This window comes from Camelus ferus, chromosome 2 (genome assembly GCF_009834535.1).
Source record: "Camelus ferus isolate YT-003-E chromosome 2, BCGSAC_Cfer_1.0, whole genome shotgun sequence".
Classification (NCBI taxonomy): Eukaryota; Metazoa; Chordata; class Mammalia; order Artiodactyla; family Camelidae; genus Camelus; species Camelus ferus.
Genome location: NC_045697.1, coordinates 48526763 through 48546651, shown reverse-complemented (window position 1 = coordinate 48546651; position 19889 = coordinate 48526763). Strand labels below are relative to the sequence as shown.

The window sequence follows — 19889 nt, the reverse complement described above, 5'->3', positions numbered from 1 at the left end:
TTATGTTATGGAAGTGACCCCAGCATTGCTGAGCCCTGAAAACATCCCAGTGCAGGCTTCATAGTTGTGGTTTGGGTTGAGACTTTGCATTCCAGTGTTTTCCCTTCTGCATGAGAACTAAGGGCGTTTCCTATCTTCCCACCAACTTTCCTTTCTTTAAAAGAGAATATGAAACCAGTTCAGTACTCTCTAGAAGTGTATGTATTTACAAAACTGATCAATCGGATACTTGGGTAGAACTTACTTCTTGGACAGTTTGTGAGGCCAGGATTTCTCCAAATACTGGGAAGTGGCTGGTGATCGGTCAGTGATTTCATATGAGAAAAAGGATGTTCTAGTCTTTGCCTCTCTCCACCTGGATGTCATCTGTAGTACCGAAACAGAGCCTCAAAAAAGACTCTATCTAAGGCGATGAAGGAGTACGTATCTCTTCTCTTCTCTAAGTGGGCATCTTTATGGGAAAAGAGAGTAAAGGGAGGGAGTATGCCCCATGGTTCCCTCTCAGCTCTATTTAAGATTGGAGATTCATTTTCTTAAGACTTGAGTCTTAATTATTTCTGCCTCCTCCCATCAGGCAATTCTGGTCAAAAGACTTTTTGTTTTCATCTGAATACAGAAAACCTGCACATCAGCTGTATATAGGAGCTGTCTACTAAATTAATATCGAAAAATGCTGCAGAATAACACGTGTTTCTACACACTGTAAGCTGGTGAATTCATTGGAAGAAAGACTAGTTCATCACATGAGTTGTAAAGGTTGCATCACATCCTGTACTTTGGATAGATTATGATTATACATCTGTGACTATTGGATTAACATCTGTGTCCCACTAGACTGTATGTTCCATGAGTTAATGCTTTGTTTTCTCAATGTCATCATCTCCTTAGCATTCAGTACTGTATCTCACACGTTTGTACTCAATAAATATTTCTTCTGTGAGTGAAAGCATGAATAAAGATTTGCTTTTCTTCTTGAAGACAGATGATTAACTTACACAGAAGAGTTATTTTCTATATTTTGTTTTGAGGCTATAAACCCACTTTTCAAAAAGTGCTGGAAGACTGCAGATATTGCTGAAGGAAAAAAAGTTTTTAAGCAGGACAGTTGTAGGGAGTGGGTGAGTAACTTTTGCTTTAAAACTAAGTCAAATTATTAGAGTTAAGCAAGCAAAAATGCGAAGTTCATGTGGAAAACACAGAGGTACACACAAAGATTTCTATTACATTTGGAGTTAACCAGGATAACTGACAGTAATTCCCTTGCAAGCATCATGCAAAAATTGAGTCATCTTGATCTGACGAGAAAAAATACTACCAAGTTTTTGCCCTGTGTTGACTTTCCTTAGGCAAAATGACCGATTTAGATTTATGCATCTCTGATTTCCAGACTTAGGAAATCTTAGAATTAGCGTTAGAACCAAAGACTTTGCTTAGAGGTCATTTTGTTAAATCTCATTTTGCAGATGAGGAAACATAAGCCCAGAGATTAAATGCCTTGGATCAATATAATTCATTATCTACAAAATGAGGCTTTGAGAAGAATGTAATTTCTAGCTTTCTAGTAATAAAAGAAGTTATCTGTTAATTTTAAAGATAATAATTTAAATATTAAAGGAGAAAAGTCTTTTTAAATTTTAATTGTAATAGCTAATTTTAAAGGTAATAATTCTAACTGTTTTCAGCGTACAGGAAAACATGTCACCTTGGTAACACACGCTCCTGCTTCCGTTGACTGATAAGGATCAGCAGCTGTAGACCACCTACTAACCGTGGCTTCTGAGGCCTTTGGTTTTAAAAGGAAAGAAATGGGTCATCACCTTGAGTATGAGTGAATAGAATCCATCGGGGCACATCCAGTTTGTTAATTTCAAGAGGCTCTAGACCGGGTTAAGAGAGAAGGAAGAGTGAAGATGGGGGCCCCTTCATGGTCTCCAGCTGTGGAGGATGTTGCTGCCTGCAAACGGGAAGGGACGCTGTGGCCTCCCTGACCGCCCCCCCCCCCAAGCTGTGTAAGTGAGCTTCCTGTTGAGGGTGGATTTTCTTCACACTAGAGTCCCCATTCTCTTGCCTAGTTCTTTTTCCCACTTTGTTCCTCTGTTAGTGATGCTTCTTCCCTGGTTAGTTGGCGGGCTTTGCCCATCTGCAGCTTCTCCCAGTGCACCCATAGGAGAGCTCCTGATTTTAAAGTTAAAACTGTCTCATAGAAAAAAAAAAAATTATGGTTACCAGCAGAGAGAGGGGGTGGGAGGGATAAATTGGGAGTTCGGGATTTGCAGATATTAACTACTATGTATAAGATAGATAAACAACAAGGTCCTACTGTATAGCACAGGGAAATACATTCACTATCTTGTAATAAACTAGAATGAAAAAGAATATGAAAAGGAATATATATGTATACCTGAATCAGTATGCTGTACACCAGAAACTAATACAACATTGTAAATTGACTATACTTCAATTAAAAAATAAATGAAATAACATTACATCTGTTTCTTCCTCCCACCTAATTTAGGGGAAGGAAACCCCAGTTTGCTGAGGACCTCTTCAATGCTGGCACTCTCACACATACCATTTCCTTAGTTCCTCCCAGCCACCCTGCCAAGTCCTCCATCTTTACTGGTGGAGCAACAGAGACTAAAACAAGTAGGGATTCAAAACCATGGCTGTCTATATCCAAGCCTTTTGCCGTCCTGCTTCTGGCTAATCAAGATTGGAAATTGTGGAACATACTTTAAAGCAGCACTCAGAATGTAGGTGTTGGCACACATTCTTCTATCATTTGTTTTATAATTATTTCAGTAGTGAAGTCAGCTAGGCATCTTCTGAAAAATGTGTTAATTATAATCTTCAGAGTTCACATTCCTGATAAAGTGACCCTTTGAGCATAGATAGCATTTATTTGGAAGGCTCCTGCAAGCTAGACTTTTGTTTTCCTGGTAGATTAGGAGAGCGCCAACCTTCCTAAAAGAAGCCCCTCTGAATTTCCGTAGCCAAAAGCTACCTGTTTCCCCTTTGTCATCCCAGAGTTAAAGTGATGGTATTAATCACTTTTATCCTTAATAATATTACATTTATTTATGTCCTGCTTCTACTGCTCCATTGTAAATCTCTGAAGGGCAGGAAGAGTGTTTATCAGTGAATAACAAAATAACGTATTTTGCCCTCTTAGAGCTTTGAGCAATGAGGTTTTTTTTGAATGAACAAATAAGTAATTGTGTTCATGTCAAGACGATCTGAAAAGAGAAAAAATGAGATTGTCAAGTTAAAGACTGGTTGCTTTATTTTATACCGTAGAATTTAGTCATAACCCATTTCAGGATGGAGTGGGCATAGAAACCATGTGAGTACAACCCCTCCCTAGGTAGATTAGCAAGTGGAGGACTAAATCAATTACGGTCTTACAGTTATTACTCAGTGCCTCCAAGTTGGCACTTTCATCTCAAAAATGGTCCAAACCAAGTTTTTTATTATTGACTTCATGTGCCATGGATGCAAAAATCAAAGTCTGCTCTCAGCATCGCCAGGACCAGTGAAAATATGTATTTATGGCTACTGTGCCAATTCTAATTCTCAACTTCCACTCTTATGGTTGCCATAGAATTATGATTTTAGAGAACTTTTTTTTCCTTTCTATTTTAGTATATTGGATTTCAAAAGCAGCTAAAGTCCTTGTGTTGTTTGGGGCTATGTGGGAACTTAGATCACCATGCGACAACAGTGACTAAGTGGGAGGACTCTGGACTCTGGAACCTGACCTCCTGGGTTCACATTTCAGGCTCTCATTACAGGTCTTTTTGGCTGTGTTACCTTGAGCAAGTTACTGAACTTCTGTGCCTCTGTTTTCTCAACTGTCAGTTAAGGTCAAATAACAATAGTAATTACCTCACGGAAGTGTTAAGATGAACTAACTAGTTCATTGATGTTTAGGGCTTTTCTGGAACATGGGTCAACAAATGTTAGCTGTTCTGATGATGATCATGGATACCAAATAGCTTGAGCCACTTTTATCCAATCATTATTTTCCTTTTCTTGATAAGGGGAGTATTTCCTGAAATTTTCCTGAGTAAACATTCCTGAGATTTCATAATAAAGACAATGCTGGAGATAAAATTTCTGTGGGATCTTGAATGTTTGGCTGTGTACACATTGGGTCTAAGGCCCTTCCAGATAGAGGAAATAGTATGAGTCAAGTCTGATGGGGAGAGCCCTGGGGTTGTCCCAGGAACTGTTAGTAATTCTGTTTAACTGCAGTGGAAGGTGCTCCCTGGGGAGGCGTAGGGTATTCGATAGGAAAAGAGATTTGAATTTAGCACACGAAGGCCCTGAGATGGCAGGCCGGGGAGTTTGGGTTGAGGGCCTTTGAGTACTAGGATCCCTTTGGCAGCAAGGCAGAGAGGGGAAGGGTTAGAGGGAGTGGGATCAAGGCAAGGAGACCTGTTGGAAAGCTGTTAAATTAGTACAGACATACAACATTAAGAGTGAACCCTAACGTGAACTGTGGAACTTGGTTGATAATAATGTGTCCATGTTGGTTCATTGATTGTACCAAATACGCCACACTGATAAGGGATATTGAGAGTAGGGGAGTATATTTTGTGAGTGGGGAGTGCTTTGTGGGAACTCTGTATTTTTTGCTCAACTCTACTGTAAACCTGAAACTGCTCTAAAAAAATAATCTATTTAAAAAAATATTACAAACAAAGAGGAGGAGGATGTGGCATTGATAACATTTTGGGATTGATGCAGGCAGGTGGGTCTTGAGCACAGATACACACTGTTAACAGAAATAGGGAACTTGGGAGTTGGGGTGAGTTTGCGATGGAGGGATATGATTTCAGTTTTGTGAAGACCAGTTTGAGGTACAGAGAGGACGACCCAGGAGAACCGCCCTTTTGGTAGAAATTCAGAACTGGACTGCAGGCAGAGTTCAGTACTAGAGATGAAATTCTGAGGGTCATTTCTAGGTGTGTGATAGTGGTAAAGACATGAGGATCTCAGATTCCCTGAGATCATGGCTGTAGACCCCAAAGACAGCCCACATTCTTTGGATAGAGACAGCTAAGGCATTAGGCCGTAAGTGTGGTACCATGAAATGCTGGTGTGTAGGAATTCATTTCAGCTGCTGTGGGTGAGTTAGAGCCTCCCCTCACATGTCTGTCCTACAGCGCTTTTCAGTTTTGAAGCCTGTTCATGAACCAAAGGAGGAACTTCGTATTTTCCATTTCCCCATCACATACTGGTGGGCAGTAGCCCTCAGGAGTCGTTTTTAATACCAGGCAGAGAAACAGGCTCACATGATGGAATTTTAAAATGGCATTATACAATGTACATATTTTGTATGACAAAGTTAGAAGACAGAGACTCTGAAGACATAAACTTAAATTAAAAAACAAAACTTTCAGACCAAACTGTTTTATAACCCTTCATTTTGTGTGTGGTTTCTAGGGGGTGTAAAAATACTCAGTGGGTGTGTGGGTGGTTTCTCGTGTTTTGGAAATGGTGAGAATATGAGATGCTGAGCAGTGGATTCTGGGCTGAGAGCTGTAATCACTAACTCTGATTCTTTCCCAGGATTGGCTCCTGGGTGCATATCTGAATCTGAAAACCCAACAACGGTCCAGAATCCACAGCAATAAACCACTCTTTCCTGCACACCGCCCCCGACACACCAAAAAAAAATTAGAATTATTATGGCAAAGAGGAAAGGGAATGGAGGAGGATGGTTCTTCCTCGCCTTGTCTCCTTTCATGTTTTTGCTGACTGTTCCAGTCAGCGCTGCATCAGAGAAGGCTGGGATGGTGGTTTCTCCTCGCCTGCAACACAGCAGCCCCTGCACAGCTGCGATGGAAAGAGTTCTAAATATAACCCAGACCCATTTCAAATCTTCCTCCCCGTCTTGGCGGATGTGGTAAACACCCTAAAAATACCTGCTGTCTGAACCTTTGAGGTATCTGAAGAGGAAGGGGCAGGTGGTAGAATTAGGGCCGCGGGGTGGTGTTGGGAGGCCCGGCCAGCTCCCAGGGCTGCTGCCCACGGGCCCTGCTCCCAAAGCTGCTTGGCGAGCGGTCAGCCATGCCATCCTGCTCAAGGATAAGAGCCCACTCTCGAGTCTCATATTCACTGTTGGCAGGTTTCAAGGGAACTATTCATAGACAGGGCATCTGTTCCCTGTCCCATTGACCTCAAACCTGCAGCTGCCACCGTGGTACCCAGGCAGTGCGGGGGTGGGGGTTATCTTATTTCACAGAATCGGAATTGTAGAGCTAGCAAGGCCCTTAGACATATTATTCATAAAACTTCCATTAAAATCACTGCATTTGGGGAGTCATTTCTCTGCCTGTGTAGTGATCATGGTAATTTAGAAATGGAGTCTGAGTCTTGCATTATTAAAAGAAATCACTCTCCAGTATTCAGTTTCTTGTAATAACATATAATGGAAAAGAATCTGAAAAGAAAAAAATATATATGTGTATATATGTATACCTGCAACTAACATTGTAAATCAGCTACTCTTAAATCTTTTTTAATTTTTTATAAGAAATTAAAAAAGAGAAATCACTCATTTCATAACACACAGGAGGATCATGAAATCAGTCTTGTTAAAAATATTGACTAAGCGATCCTGCATAAGGCTTTTTATTTTTAAATTTTAAATTAAAAAAAATTGAAGTATGGTTGGTTTACAATGTTGTGCTAATTTCTGGTGTACAGCGTAATGATTCATTTATACATACATGTATTCCTTTCCATATTATTTTCTATTATAGTCTATTACAAGGTGTTGAGTGTATTTCCCTGTGTTGTACATTAGGACCTTGCTGTTTATCTAAAGCCCTTTTATTTTTTAATTAAAAATGGGAATTTGAGGCTGATTCTCACCCCAAATTTAGCGTCTTGAATTTAAAGTTCACTGACAGCACAGCCAGACACCGAGAGTCTTGTTTTTAGGGAGGTTTTCAATATCTAGTTTCTAGAATTCCAGACCATCACTGTGGTATTTAATTGAAGAACCACAGCTGACCTCTGTTTTCTTGGGAAAGAAAGATTTCGCAGATCTCCAATACCCACAGGTGTGTTGCGCAGGCAGTCAGCACCATCTTACAAAACCGCATAAATCACCCCACTTTTTAAATATATGATAACTACCTTAGCCCAGTCTCCTTCAGTAGAGTCAGAAGGTGCAGGGAATGCAGAACCTGTGCTTGGAGCTGTCGGGGAGAGCAGAGGGGCCCCCAGGAAGCCCGTACAGCTCACGGAGGAGAAGGGATCAAGTCCTACATTGCATTCTTTTCAATATGTTCATTACGGTGGTTACAGAATTTCCATAATGGTTTGCGTCCTCCGCTGTGAGCTTCTTAAATCTCCTTCCTGTATCTGGGAGAGTGTCATTTATTTTTCCCTCATGGATTGGGAAGTAAATGGAAGTGGTTGGAGTTTTTGTCACTTAACATGTATCTGAAACAGCAGCCACCTCTAGAAGCTCATTTCCATGGGACCAGGGCACCTGTAGCAGGACCTGAGCTGCGTGGGAGATGGTCTGCTCTGGGAGTCGGTGTGATTTTGTGGGGAGAGCGTGGTCTGGAGTTGTTGGCAGTTTCGGTTGTGTAGAAGCCAGGGAGGGTGTGGACACAGGGGGGTCACTGTTTTCATGCATGTCAAGGAGAAAGGATGGGAGAGGGAGGGGTCCCCAGGTGGCATCATCACAGGTTCTCAAACCTTTCCCTCTGAAATTCCAGAATGAAGACCTTCGAAACTTGTCCCTTTCTGGCCATGTTGGATTTGACAGTCTTCCCGACCAGCTGGTCAACAAGTCCACTTCTCAAGGATTCTGTTTCAACATCCTGTGTGTTGGTGAGTGACTCATCCCTTGCTCCAAGCAAGGAGTCTGACTCTTAAGTGTTGGCACGTGACTGTCAGAGGGGTGTGTTTCGGGAAATGGTATTTTTACTCTTTTATTATTAGTAAAGCAGGGCAATAATACCCATTCCGTGTAGGTCACATAGTTACAAAGATTGAGATTATATTTAGGTAGATGCTTTGTGAGCTTTGTGGTGTTACTTAAATTATTATTTTTATTTGCATCATACAGTCAAGCAAGTAGTTTAATATTGTTATTTAGCCACTTATTTGAATTTTTGGTGGATGGAAGGACTTAGGCCCTAACTAGACTAAAGGAAGTTGGAAGAAGGAACAGAAATGTACGTACATAGGAGGATCATTGAAAAGCATTTTAAGAATTTGTTTCTGTTTCTCTGACTATGTGCAGTAGTCACCTCCATTAAAGTCTTTTTAAAGATATGCTACCTATAGTGAGTGAAATCTGAAACTGCTCTAACTACTTTAGTAAGCTTACAATGTTAAAAAATTTTGCGTTTAGTGCAAAAGACAACTTAAAATTCTATTTTATATTTGAAATAAATTTCTGCCTGAATTATTAAATTAACCTTTTGTCCTTAAATCAGAATCTGAAATTGACCTCACTTTATTCCCAGGAGATGTATGGAAAAGGCCAAGAGATCTGACTTACGCAGTTCATCCTCAGTGTGTTTTATTCATACCCTTTAAATGTCATGCGTCAGCCTAGGCCTCTGGCCTTGGTATTGTCATCATCTTCTCTAGCCGTATCTTTTTTAAATTAAGAGAAAGAAGGTAAAAAAGAAGGTGAGGAAAGAAGGGAAAACAGAAACAGGAATCTCCTGCTGCTCTGAAGCAGATATGACCCTGGAACAGATAATGGCCTTTCCTTTGCCCTCCCCGTCCCTTCTGATGAGTGACCAGGCTAAACAGCAGTGAGGTGGCTCAGGCTGCACTGTTTGGATGCCCTGGTCCTCTGGGCATTGACTTCAGGTCAAACAAAAAAAGGAATTCTGCATGTCGCCAGTATGCTTTCTGGATGTATCCTTCCCCCAAGCTTGGCAGAGTGGACCTGGCTTGGCTTCTCTTGTCTAAAATGAAGTGAATTCAGAAAAGGTGTGTGTTCAGTGTAAGAACCACCATTTTTTACTTGGTTAGTTGTTGGGGGAGGGGCAAATAGTTTCCTTTTTGAAAATCTCCACAAGGAACACACTGAATATAGCCCCTGCACTGAAAGCCATGGCTGACTCGCGCTACAGACAGCTCGCTGTCTGGCCTTGTGTCTCCAGCACTGGGTAGAGACTGACTGGAGAGAAACCTGACCACAGCCGCCAGCTCTCCCGCTTTCCCCTTTTCCCTCCATGAAGCCGATTAAAATTCAGCAGGGGACCTCCTGAATGGCAGCTAGTTCTCCAGAGTGGCATAAATGAGTTGTCTTTTCTCTTCTGATAAATGCTCACTGCAGAGCTGGCTGTTCTGGATTAGCATAGCAATTTGTTGGCAATTTGTTGATTTTCTATTGAAAAGTGTGCTAAATGGTAGGCCAATTATGATTCCGGCTTCTCTGCTGTCTTCCCCCAGCCCTGTCGTCAAAATCAGCCTCAGGAATCCATGTGAGAGCTCTGTCCCAGCCCCTGCAAGTAGGATAAAGCCTTCCAGTGGGGTTGGGCTGGAAGGGCCTGGTTTGACTGGGTGTGTGGTGTGCAGTGGGCTGTGCTGGCTCATTGACTGACCCTTATGTTACTAGCTCAATCACCATACTAGTTGGAATTCCATCCATGCTGTGCTGTTGGGTTTGTCAAGCAGCAGCTATTCTGACCCTCCTGGATGGGTGATAATACCTAAGATTTTTAGATTTTTATTCTGGTTTCTTTCTTTCTTTCTTCCTTCCTTCCTTCCTTCCTTCCTTCTTTCCTTCCTTTCTTTCTTTTTTAACAAAATTGAACCCAGGACCTCATGCATGCTAAGCCTGCACTCTACCACCGAGCTATACTGGTTCCATTCTTAACCATTTTTAAATTAGTTTTTCAAACTCTTGAAAACAATACATATATATTGTTAAAATATTATAAAATATTTCCCCTTTTCCTGTCCCACCCTTATTTCCATTCTACAGAGGTAACACTGGAATCTTAGGAACTTTGTACATTTTTTTTCTGTACTTGGAAATTATTTTTGGAGGCTGAAAACACCACCACTTTATTATCTTACAGTTCTGTAGAAGTCCCACATGTGTCTCCCTGGGCTAAAATTGAGGCATCCGCCAAGGCTGTGTTCCTTTCTGGAACCTCAAGGGGAGAAGACATTTCCTTGCCTTTTCCGTCTGCCACAGATAGCCCACCCTCCTAACTGTGGGACCCTTTCCTCCATCTTTGAAGCCAGCAATGATACATCTCTCTCCAACTGTTCTTGTAGTTGGAGGTTTTCCACTGAGAATTGAAAAAAAGCTAGTTTAAACTCAGTTAAGGCTCTGCTGCAACCCCAAAACACACTAAAGAGGTAACAGACTGAATTGTGTAATTAAAAACAGCTGGCTCCAGGGAGTCAGAGTGCTTTCAGGGCTCCGTCTCTGGTTCTGGATCCTGCTGGCTTCTGCCTGGCTTCGCGTTTGGGCTTTTTCTTCGCGGAGGTGGTATGGCCTCTAGTGGTGTTCCCAGCTCGGCAGCTCCCGAGGACAGACTCAGCCACGCCTGACCAGGCTTCCTGCTCAGCCAGGCCTGAGTCATGCCCACCCAGTGCGGGAGACGGGGTTCGTCCACCCCGGGACACATGAGGTTCCCATAGGAAAGAAGACATGGAGAAAGGAGAATGGGCATGGGAGAGGCGCATGCTAGACAGACATAAACAGGTCTCTCACGGTTACATAAGCACTTTTTTTGTTTTGGTTTTACACAAATGAGGTCATGCTGTTCCTATTCTTCTGTATTTTTTTTTCCCACTCCATAAGTTCTGCCTATCCTTCCATTTCAGTATATCCAGCTGTCCAGGTTCTTTTCTGTGGCACTTTGGTTTGGCTGGAGACCTCTGGTTTGAGCCAACTTTAGCTCCTGGGGAGAGAGGGTGTCAGCATTAAGTATTAAGCTTATCCTCATAAGGTAGGACACATCAAATCCCTTCCCAAATATTTTACAGCAAAATATCTGTATAAGAAAACAACTCTCACTGTCTGTCTGTTTTTAAAGTAAGCACCTATGAGAAAGCATTCTAGTTCACCAAAATATTTTGACAGCCACTTAGAGGACTAGGTGTCATATTTAACTTAAGAGTCTCCCCAGTACTTTCTTTTCTCCTTGTCGCCCTTCTGTTTGTATTTTTTACACAGTATGCACATGTGTGGTGTTTACAGCATCATGACTTTCTTTTCATGCGATCAGTATGGAAGGGAATTGAGGATTTAACAAAAAGAATTATGAGCCTAGTAAGGAAACTGATGACGTTTTTCAAAGAGGTCTTAGAATCATATATTTTGTGGTGAGAGCATCTAAGTTGTAAACAGAGGAAATAAACCAGGGCAGAAACGAATCCTCCTGACAGCTTAGTCTAATTGTAGAGGCACTGAATTTAATGTCTGGTGTTAGACCCTACCTCTGCTGAATCCTGGAAAGAAACGTCATAAAGAGCAGGAGAGTAATGTTCACCTGGCCAGGAAGAGAATTCTTGATGCTAAACTGGGGACAAGACACCCAAGAGTTCATAGTTCCCCTACTTTCCATCCTACCTACAACACACTAATTCACACCCAAACCTGCACTTTGGTTTAAATAAAGCCTTTTTCACCCTTTATTTCACGCTGTATTTCTCCAAAGAATCTGAATTCTCAGTCAGCCTTTCTCCACAATTTTAAATGTATAGATCTTTCTTGTTCAGTCTCCAAAATGACCCCAGTTCTAGGAGAAGCTCCAGCATTGGTCCAGCTGGTTCTTTGTGCACCTCCCTCAACAGCTGGACAAAATATTGTGATAGCCCTGCTTTTGAAAAGGAACCAGTTCACTAGAAGGGTTAAAGTAAATAGTAACACATTTTGAAAATAAAATTAAAAACAAAATTATTTCACTATAATTGTTTTGAGGGGATGGGCAGAAGAAGAATAGAAAACAGACAAGTTTAAAATCACTTTAGCCAAAGCTATAGTGTCAGCATCAACTGTGGAATTTTACAGTCAGATCTTGAACATTTTTATTCCATCTTGCTTTTCCAGGAAAGGCTATGAAGTGGTACAGATAAAATTAATCCCAGAAACTAAAGCAAAGCAAAGGTTAGAGTCAGAACTCAAAGCCATCAGGCCTGCCTGTAGCAGCTCATTCTCTCAGGAACACATTTGCCTCTCAGCCAGTGGTCAGAGCATGCAGGGACCCATTCATTCAATAGATATTTACTGAACACATATTATGTGCCAGAAAAAAGTTAAACGTTTAATGATGACAGCTTTGTAGTAGCTATCAAGTGAAAACAAATCTGTTGCTTTAGATGAAAATACAGTTCACCTGGAAAAATCTCTCCCATGAGTTTTCATAAGAGTCATGCAATGGATGTCCCTCCATGTATGTCTAGGGTCCTGAATGTCCCCTAATCAGTGCCATCGAGTCACGTGATGCTGTGTGTCACGTGCTGGTCTTTCAAGTCCCTCACACCAGCTGGTGGTATTTGCCAAAGCACATTTCATCAAAGGCGATTCCGTGAGGAGTTAAAACAACATGACATAGCTCTCTGATTATCTGGCTCCATCCAAGAATAAAATCTAAAATATTTAGAGGAGGTAGACAGACCTTCATGCTCAACTATGTAAATCAACAGCCAAGTAGCTAGTCTTGGCAATCAGAGGAAAAAATGCTGAGTCATAGATCAATGATTTGATCAGTTTACAGTTACCTTCTAATTAATAATGCAATCCTCTAATTTTTTTGTCCTGTTTTGCTTTTGTTTTTAATAATATCCAACGAAGAGCTTGTGATTGAACTAAGCTGGAGAACAGAGTGGAAGAGGCAGGCCTGCCTTCTTTCCCCTGGGCTGTGGGTGTCACGTTCACTGGCCTTGGCAGGAGAAGGAGAAGCAGAAGCCCCAGACAGCACTTCAGGAGTAAATCTCCAATGATTCGAACAGCTGTTTAGGAAGATGAATTTTAACAGGAGAAACAACACTGTAAAATCTACCACCGTGGCACATCTCAGTATAAATGATCACCGTGATCATTTTCTTTCTCAGTTAACTTTTGCTAAATGCCTGCTCTGGGCCCGGTGCTCTGCTAGGGAGTTCTGAAATGTTTCAAAGTTGCTGTTAGTCATTATTTTTCTCAAAATATCTCTATGGTTGTTTGGTTTCAGTTGGAACCTATGCCCAGCAGACTTTCAGTTACTCAATTCGAAAGAAGTCTCTTTGCTCTTGTGTGTCCTCAAAAGTATAGAAAGTGCTTTCTTTTCTGAGGGTAGAGATTGAGCTCAACAACTAATGCATTGGAAACTTGTCCTAGTCCTAGAATTCCTTTTATTCCAAAAGCTGTCATTTCTTACTGAACTGCTTTTGGTGACTCGCACTGCCGCTGGAGGAGCTGTGTCTAATTAAGGCTCTTAAAAGCGCAGAGCATAGAAATGGAAAGCAAAGCAGTCTGAAATTTAGAGGAGCAGTGGTTTTTCCAACCCACTGATTAACCCTGTGCTATAAGTAGGGCCTGGAATGCTAATTGTTCATAATTTCCACCTTAATGCAAATAATAATTAAAATTACCTTGCCTTAAAAAAAAAAAGAAAAAGAAGAAAGCATAGTGTTCTTCATTCACAGATGCTGAACTAATTCGCAGCTTAGTAAAATGAGATGGTAACTTCAGGTGTGTCCAGGTAGTCTGGAATCCTTGCCATGTAAATTGAAGTCTTTATTGTGGTTCTTAGGGAAAGAGAGGGACGTTAAATGAGTCACTTTCTACTGATAGAACCTTTATCTTATGGAGAAACCTTTATAAGGTAGTTCTGCTATTGTTCCTTGTTCAGAAAATAGGTAAATCCTAGGAAGAAATTTGCTGTATTTGAGAAAGATACCCATAGAGCAAGTACTTGAAGTGACTGGCGTCCTGTCGGGATTGACTTGCGCACCAGGGTCTACAGATCGTGTGTGTGAGAACACTGTTTTGTTTCTGCAGCCAGTGCGTAATAACTTCGTTTTGCTCAGAGTTACTTTGTTAAGCCGCGAGTCGTGGATATGTGCTTGCTGAGCTGTGACATGTTAGGGAGCCAAGACTAGTTTAGGTTTCTCTTATTGACGGGCCTTTTTGTAAGCAGATTAAAGAAAGTAAGGAAGACTGGAAAAGTCTCAACTGCTACACCACCAGACTTCCTGGAGATCTGGAATGACACGCAGGGTTTTACAGGAGTTCAAGAAGCATCACTTGCTGTTTTTTACCCATTTTCTCCCCAGCACCTATGCTTGTCACATAGTAAATACTCAAGTATTATTAGTGAATGAATTTCAGATACTAATGTCTACTCTATCTATCTGCTCTCTTTCTCTTATATTCCCAGCTAATGATCTGCCAACATGTCCTCTATTTACAGTCTTTGCTGCCTCCTGGCATTTGCTTATTCACTTTTTTCAGTATATCTTTTCTTTTTCATGCCATTGTGCTGTTTGCAGGTTTGAACTCCCAAAGAGAGAAATTCTGATTGGATAGGCAGGTCATTGTTCAGGTTGGAGCACTGTCACAGCATAATGATGGGGCTCTCATGGGTGCCTCTGGGAAGGGGGATAGCCCTGGTCCAATTACCTGTAGTCACTAGCAAAGTCCAGGAAGAGAAATGTGGTTATGACAGACATTTACAATATCATTCCCATAATAATAAATTAGAGTCTGGCTGGTATTCAGTCATATTCCAGGTCAGAGTCTAAGCTATGGGAGCACACTGTATCAGGCCAGTTCATTGTTGTATTCCCAGAACTTGGCACAGAGCTGGAAGAAAATACTGGCTGAACAAAGACTGATAAAGGGGGAAATTCTTTGATCTTAGATGTATTGGGACCAATGGGAAAAGCTAAAGAGTCAGGCAAAGGTACTTGTACATCAGCTGGGTCTTCCTGTAGACTGCTTGGAGTTGGGTGGCCCGCTGGGTGCAGAATGGCTGTGTTGAGTCTGAATAATGATAGTGGTTTCAGTGGAGTCTAGTGGGGAATTCAGGTCACCCTCTCTCCAGCCAGTGAGTGGCGAACCACATAAGGCTTCTAATTAGGGAAAGATCAAATCCAGAAAGATTCCAACCTACTTCACTTTCATTGGAAAGCAATGAGTAATATAGGACTCCGGATTAGTAAGTGGATTTTGTCATTACAGTGGGAGAGTTGCCCTATGGCTACAAATCCCAGAGCTGCCCCTCCCCCACAACAATGGAATCATCACATCCTAAAAGTCATTATGGAAATCCTTCAGAAGAGAGGTACTGTTCCTAGGAACATCGTAGGATTGGGATTTGTTAAAAGGGCTGCAATATATTGGTATGTTTAAACTGAGCTGAAAATCTAATTGGGAAATTTTCCAGATTTAAAAAAAATGTATTCCTATGGATAATGTTTCTTGATTTCTACCCCCGCTTTCTACCATCACATACTCAACCACTACCACCATCACCATCACCAACAAGGGTGGGTTCTTTCTCACTGCCAACTATTTCTGACTCAACATAAGAATTGGTATTAAGAAAAGATTTTTCTTGGTCTTATTTTGATGGTCAGGCTAAAGTTCTCCATGCCTCCACGTTTGGGTCTTACAGTTTGATTGGAAAGAGTGGTACCAGGTACCTGCCACTCTGCTTTGCATATATTAGGGGCTCAGTGAACACTTACCGACTTGACTGAGCAGTGTGAATTAACAAGGCCATCAGTGCAGGTCATTTAACATCATTCAGTTTCATCGTCACAAACATCAGCCTGAAACTGGGAAATATAACAGATGCTTGCCATCTGCTGAATCGGGAAATAAAAATGGAGATAATCGGGAGGATTCTCACAGATTCATAACCATAACTGAAAATATCAGGCAGTCAGCCTTCTCTGTAATAGTGAAGTCAGACTGCTGTGTTGGTTGAATGTGGGTATTAGAGCCACACATACTTGGGTTAGAACCCTGGCTCTGCCACTCAACAGTCATGACTTTAGGCAAGTTACTTGCACCTTATGTAAGCCTTAGTGCCATATCTGTAAAAGAGAGGAGACAGTAGGACCTACTTCACAGGGAGAACTACCAGGGTTTAGATGAGGTCGTGCCCACCCTAGACCTGACATAAAGTCAGGGCTCCGCAGCTGTAGCTGGGTTAGTTGTCACTGCTGCTGCTTGTCAAGATTGTTGTTTTGAAAAATGTAATTCTTTTCTACAACGTTAGAGGGTATCAGATAATTCAGCGTAAATGGAATCAGTCTTTTTAATTTTCCTGGTAACAGAAACTCAGCAATATAGTTGTTTTTTATTTTAAAGTAAGAGTTTTACACACCAGCGTTTATATCTTTGTAATGACCACAAACTGACTGCAAGCAAGCTTACATGGGTTCCATTTCTCTATTCAGAGGTGAGGAAGAGCATCTTCATCTGTAAGTTCAAGATTTTTTCGGCTAAAGGGTTTTTCAGATTCATTAAGGCATTTCTAGGGAGGTATCCCATAAATCACCCATGGAAAGAACTGTCTTTTGATATCTGGGGATACTGACTTTTCAAAAACTTTTTACTAACATGATTATGAAAAACTTGGTGAGCTGGTGTCTCAGAGACACTGACACGTTCTCTGATTTCCTCCTCGTGGTCATCTAGGTGAGACAGGCATCGGCAAATCCACGTTAATGGACACTTTGTTCAACACCAAATTTGAAAATGATCCAGCCACTCACAATGAACCAGGTGTCCGGTTAAAAGCCAGAAGTTATGAGCTTCAGGAAAGCAATGTACGGCTGAAGTTAACCATCGTTGACACCGTGGGATTTGGAGACCAGATAAATAAAGATGACAGGTACCTCTTGGGATTTTGTGGGGATATAAATGGGTGGGGAGCTAGCAGGATCCATCCCGGGTAAATGCAAAGACAAAATGTTCGCTAGTTATGGGGCTTGGTCTCCTATCACCTAAAAGATAAGACATTCTTGTCCTTTGAGAAATTTTCTTCTAATGTTCTTCCTAGAGTCAGAATCAGCTAGTATAATTGATTCCAGGTACTATAAGCAGAAAAGGGATTTGTTACAAGGAATAAGCTTAGGGCATTTTTCCAGAAGAGTCATGGAACCAGGTTGGGGGCTTTCCCACCTGGAAAAGCAATCCAGAGAATCACCCACTTGACAGGACAGTTAGCAGAACCCCTGCCACCAACGACCTTATATATACCTGTGACACTGGGGAGAGGTCTCTACAACCTCTACCTGGGGTCCCAGGTAACCAAATGCCTCACCATCATTTCCAAGAAGAACCTCTCTCCCTGCATGTGGCCTCTGCCTTGTGTTGCTCTCTCTCTGCTTCCAGGCCTTGTATGGTTGCATCCGCTTGGCAGAAAGTAGACCATATCCAGAACACTAGCTGCAAGAGAGTCTGGAAAATGTACTTTCTGGTTTTGTTTTTGTTGTTGTTGTTGTTTTTAACTCTGCCCTCCTCCTCCCCAAAAAAAGGCATTACAAAGTAAGAGGAGTTTGGAATGAGCATCTGTCATGCTTTCCTAGTCTCTTAGGCAGATTGGGATATTTGACTTAATCCCCAAATTCTTATAGATCTGAGTGAAAACTCAGAGTCAACATGATTCTGTCCAAGAAGCCACAGATTTAAGAGACCCGGGTTTTAGTCTAGATTCTGCCGATGACCAGCTTTGGGCCATCGGCAGTTTATCTCACTCTTAGGGAATTACTCTAGATACTCTCAGATCTCTTCCGAGGGGATACTGCATTCAGTCTCTTCTGAGGTGGGGGATCTAAGGAAGGGCGTTGTGAAAGGCTAAGCCTGGAGGAGGGATGTGGTAATAATAGGAGGTTATCCTGTGTTTTGGTGGCTTTGGCAACAGTAGTATCAGTTCCTAAAACCCCAAAGTGAAGAAAGCATTTTTAATGAAAGATCAGTTGGAGAAATTGTAATTTCCAGCTGGCACAGGATCTTAATATCGATGCTAGTGCCGCGATGTGAGGCCCTGTGAGTCTTTGTACGTTGGCTAGGTCTTCCTGTAGGCTGCTTGGAGTTGGGTGGCCCGCTGGGTGCAGAATGGCTGTATTGAGTCTGAATAATGATGGTGATTTCAGTGGAGTCTAGTGGGGAATTCAGGTCACCCTCTCTCTAGCCAGGGTTTGCTAAATAAGCTAATTAGATAATATATACAACAAATTTTTATGTCCACATAGAAGAAAGACATATTTAACCTGCTTAAGAAATAAAATATTTTTTTCAGGATTTTGGTCTAATAGTTTGTATGTAGACAGAAGCTGTTAGCTGTAAGTCAGTCTTGTGTACTCATTCACTAAAACTGGTTTATATAAACTTGACGATCTAATTATAAAATAACACAGTGAGGTTTTACTTTTATAAAACACACACGCTCAGTTTATAAAGCCGAGCACGCTTGGCTCTTTTCTCTGAGTTGCTGGAAGCCCTTATTTGAAGGAAGCTGTTAATCCCTAAAACTTCCTGGTGTATACCTACGTGTTCATCTCAGTCCCTGTAGATTGTTCACGCTCTACAAGGTCACTCGTCCTGTTCACTGATCCTAACTTTAAATGCCTTATGATCATTTTAAATATTTACATTCGCCTTCAAAAGAAGTTTAAGAAAGTTAAAATTAAACTGTCCCAGGCCCACATTTGTAGCAACATGGATGGACCTGGAGACTGTCATTCTAAGTGAAGTAAGCCAGAAAAAGAAGGAAAAATACCATACAATATCATTTATGTGTGGAATCTAAAAAAAAAGGCACAAATGAATTTATTTACAAGACAGAAACAGACTCACAGACATAGAAAAACTTAGGGTTACAGGGGTGGGGAGTGGGAAGGAATAAATTGGGAGTTTGGGATTTGCAGATAGTAACTATTCCACATAAAAGCGATAAACAAGTTTCTACTGTATAGCACAGGGTATATTCAATATTTTGTGGTAACCTATAATGAAAAAGAATATGAAAAGGAACATATGTATGTATAGGTATGACGGAAACATTATGCTGTACACCAGAAATTGACACAACATTGTAAACTGACTATACTTCAAATGGAAAAAAAAAAAAAGGAAAACTGTCCCAGGCCCAAAGATAATTCCAGAAGGAGGCTTCCAGAGACATCTTTCTGTAGTGACAGCTTAATAGGAATAAGACACCAAATCATGAAGTTACATTATGTTTGCTTCTGGCTCAGAAACTTCATTAGTACCAGGTTTTTGTTTGTTTGTTTGTTTTCATTTTACTCAAAACAGTGTATGTTATTTGTGTGTGTTTTTAAAAGAGGAATTTGAACTATTTTCATCTAGAGCTGTGTATTGTCTAGCTATACTCTGTCTGTGATATGAATGTGAGCACATAGTAATGACAGAGAAATATTTAACTCATGCTCTAGCGGAGCACTGAGCTCTGTTTTATCTGTAGAGCAATTTAAATGCTCTTCAGTAAACATTGGCCTCAATAACAGGAGCAATTGTTAGACACAATAAGAAAGATTGTATTTTGCGTCTGTCAAAATGGACTATCCATACATTGTGTTGGAGTGGGGGATAGCTAAGCTCAGCCCCTGCAGCTGAGCAGTTGCTCTTAATTTATGACCTCAGTGCTGTGGAACGATGGAGAGGTTCCTGCCTGAAGGCTGTTGGTAATGCCCAGTGAAACAGATGAAGAGAAAAACCTGGTGACAAGCCAAAGAGCACAAGGACATTCTTGGAGCCAAGGAGAGAGCCCGGGGCTCTGGGTCCTTGTGCAGTCACCATGCACCATTAGAGCAAGGCAGGTCTGCACCTCTGGCCTGTGCAGATTTCTCCCTGGAGTTGGGGAATGCCATGCTTGTGCACTCTCCAGTGGGAAGACAGCGGCTGGACCTTTTCAAGATCCCTTCCT

General features: G+C 41.4%; 1 protein-coding gene across 5 annotated transcripts in view; it reads left to right on the top strand.

Annotated features, from left to right (window-relative positions):
- SEPTIN11 (septin 11) overlaps positions 1-19889 on the top strand; it is an 82189-nt gene that overhangs the window by 32921 nt on the left and 29379 nt on the right. For all 5 annotated transcript variants that reach the window (XR_004311741.1, XR_004311740.1, XM_032457463.1 and 2 more), the window contains exons 2-3: positions 7740-7854; positions 16637-16832. Coding sequence is in view for 3 of the 5 variants with exons in the window: in XM_032457463.1 (XP_032313354.1) it covers positions 7740-7854; positions 16637-16832 (311 nt within the window). In the remaining 2 variants the exon portion in view is untranslated. The remainder of the gene's footprint in view (positions 1-7739; positions 7855-16636; positions 16833-19889) is intronic.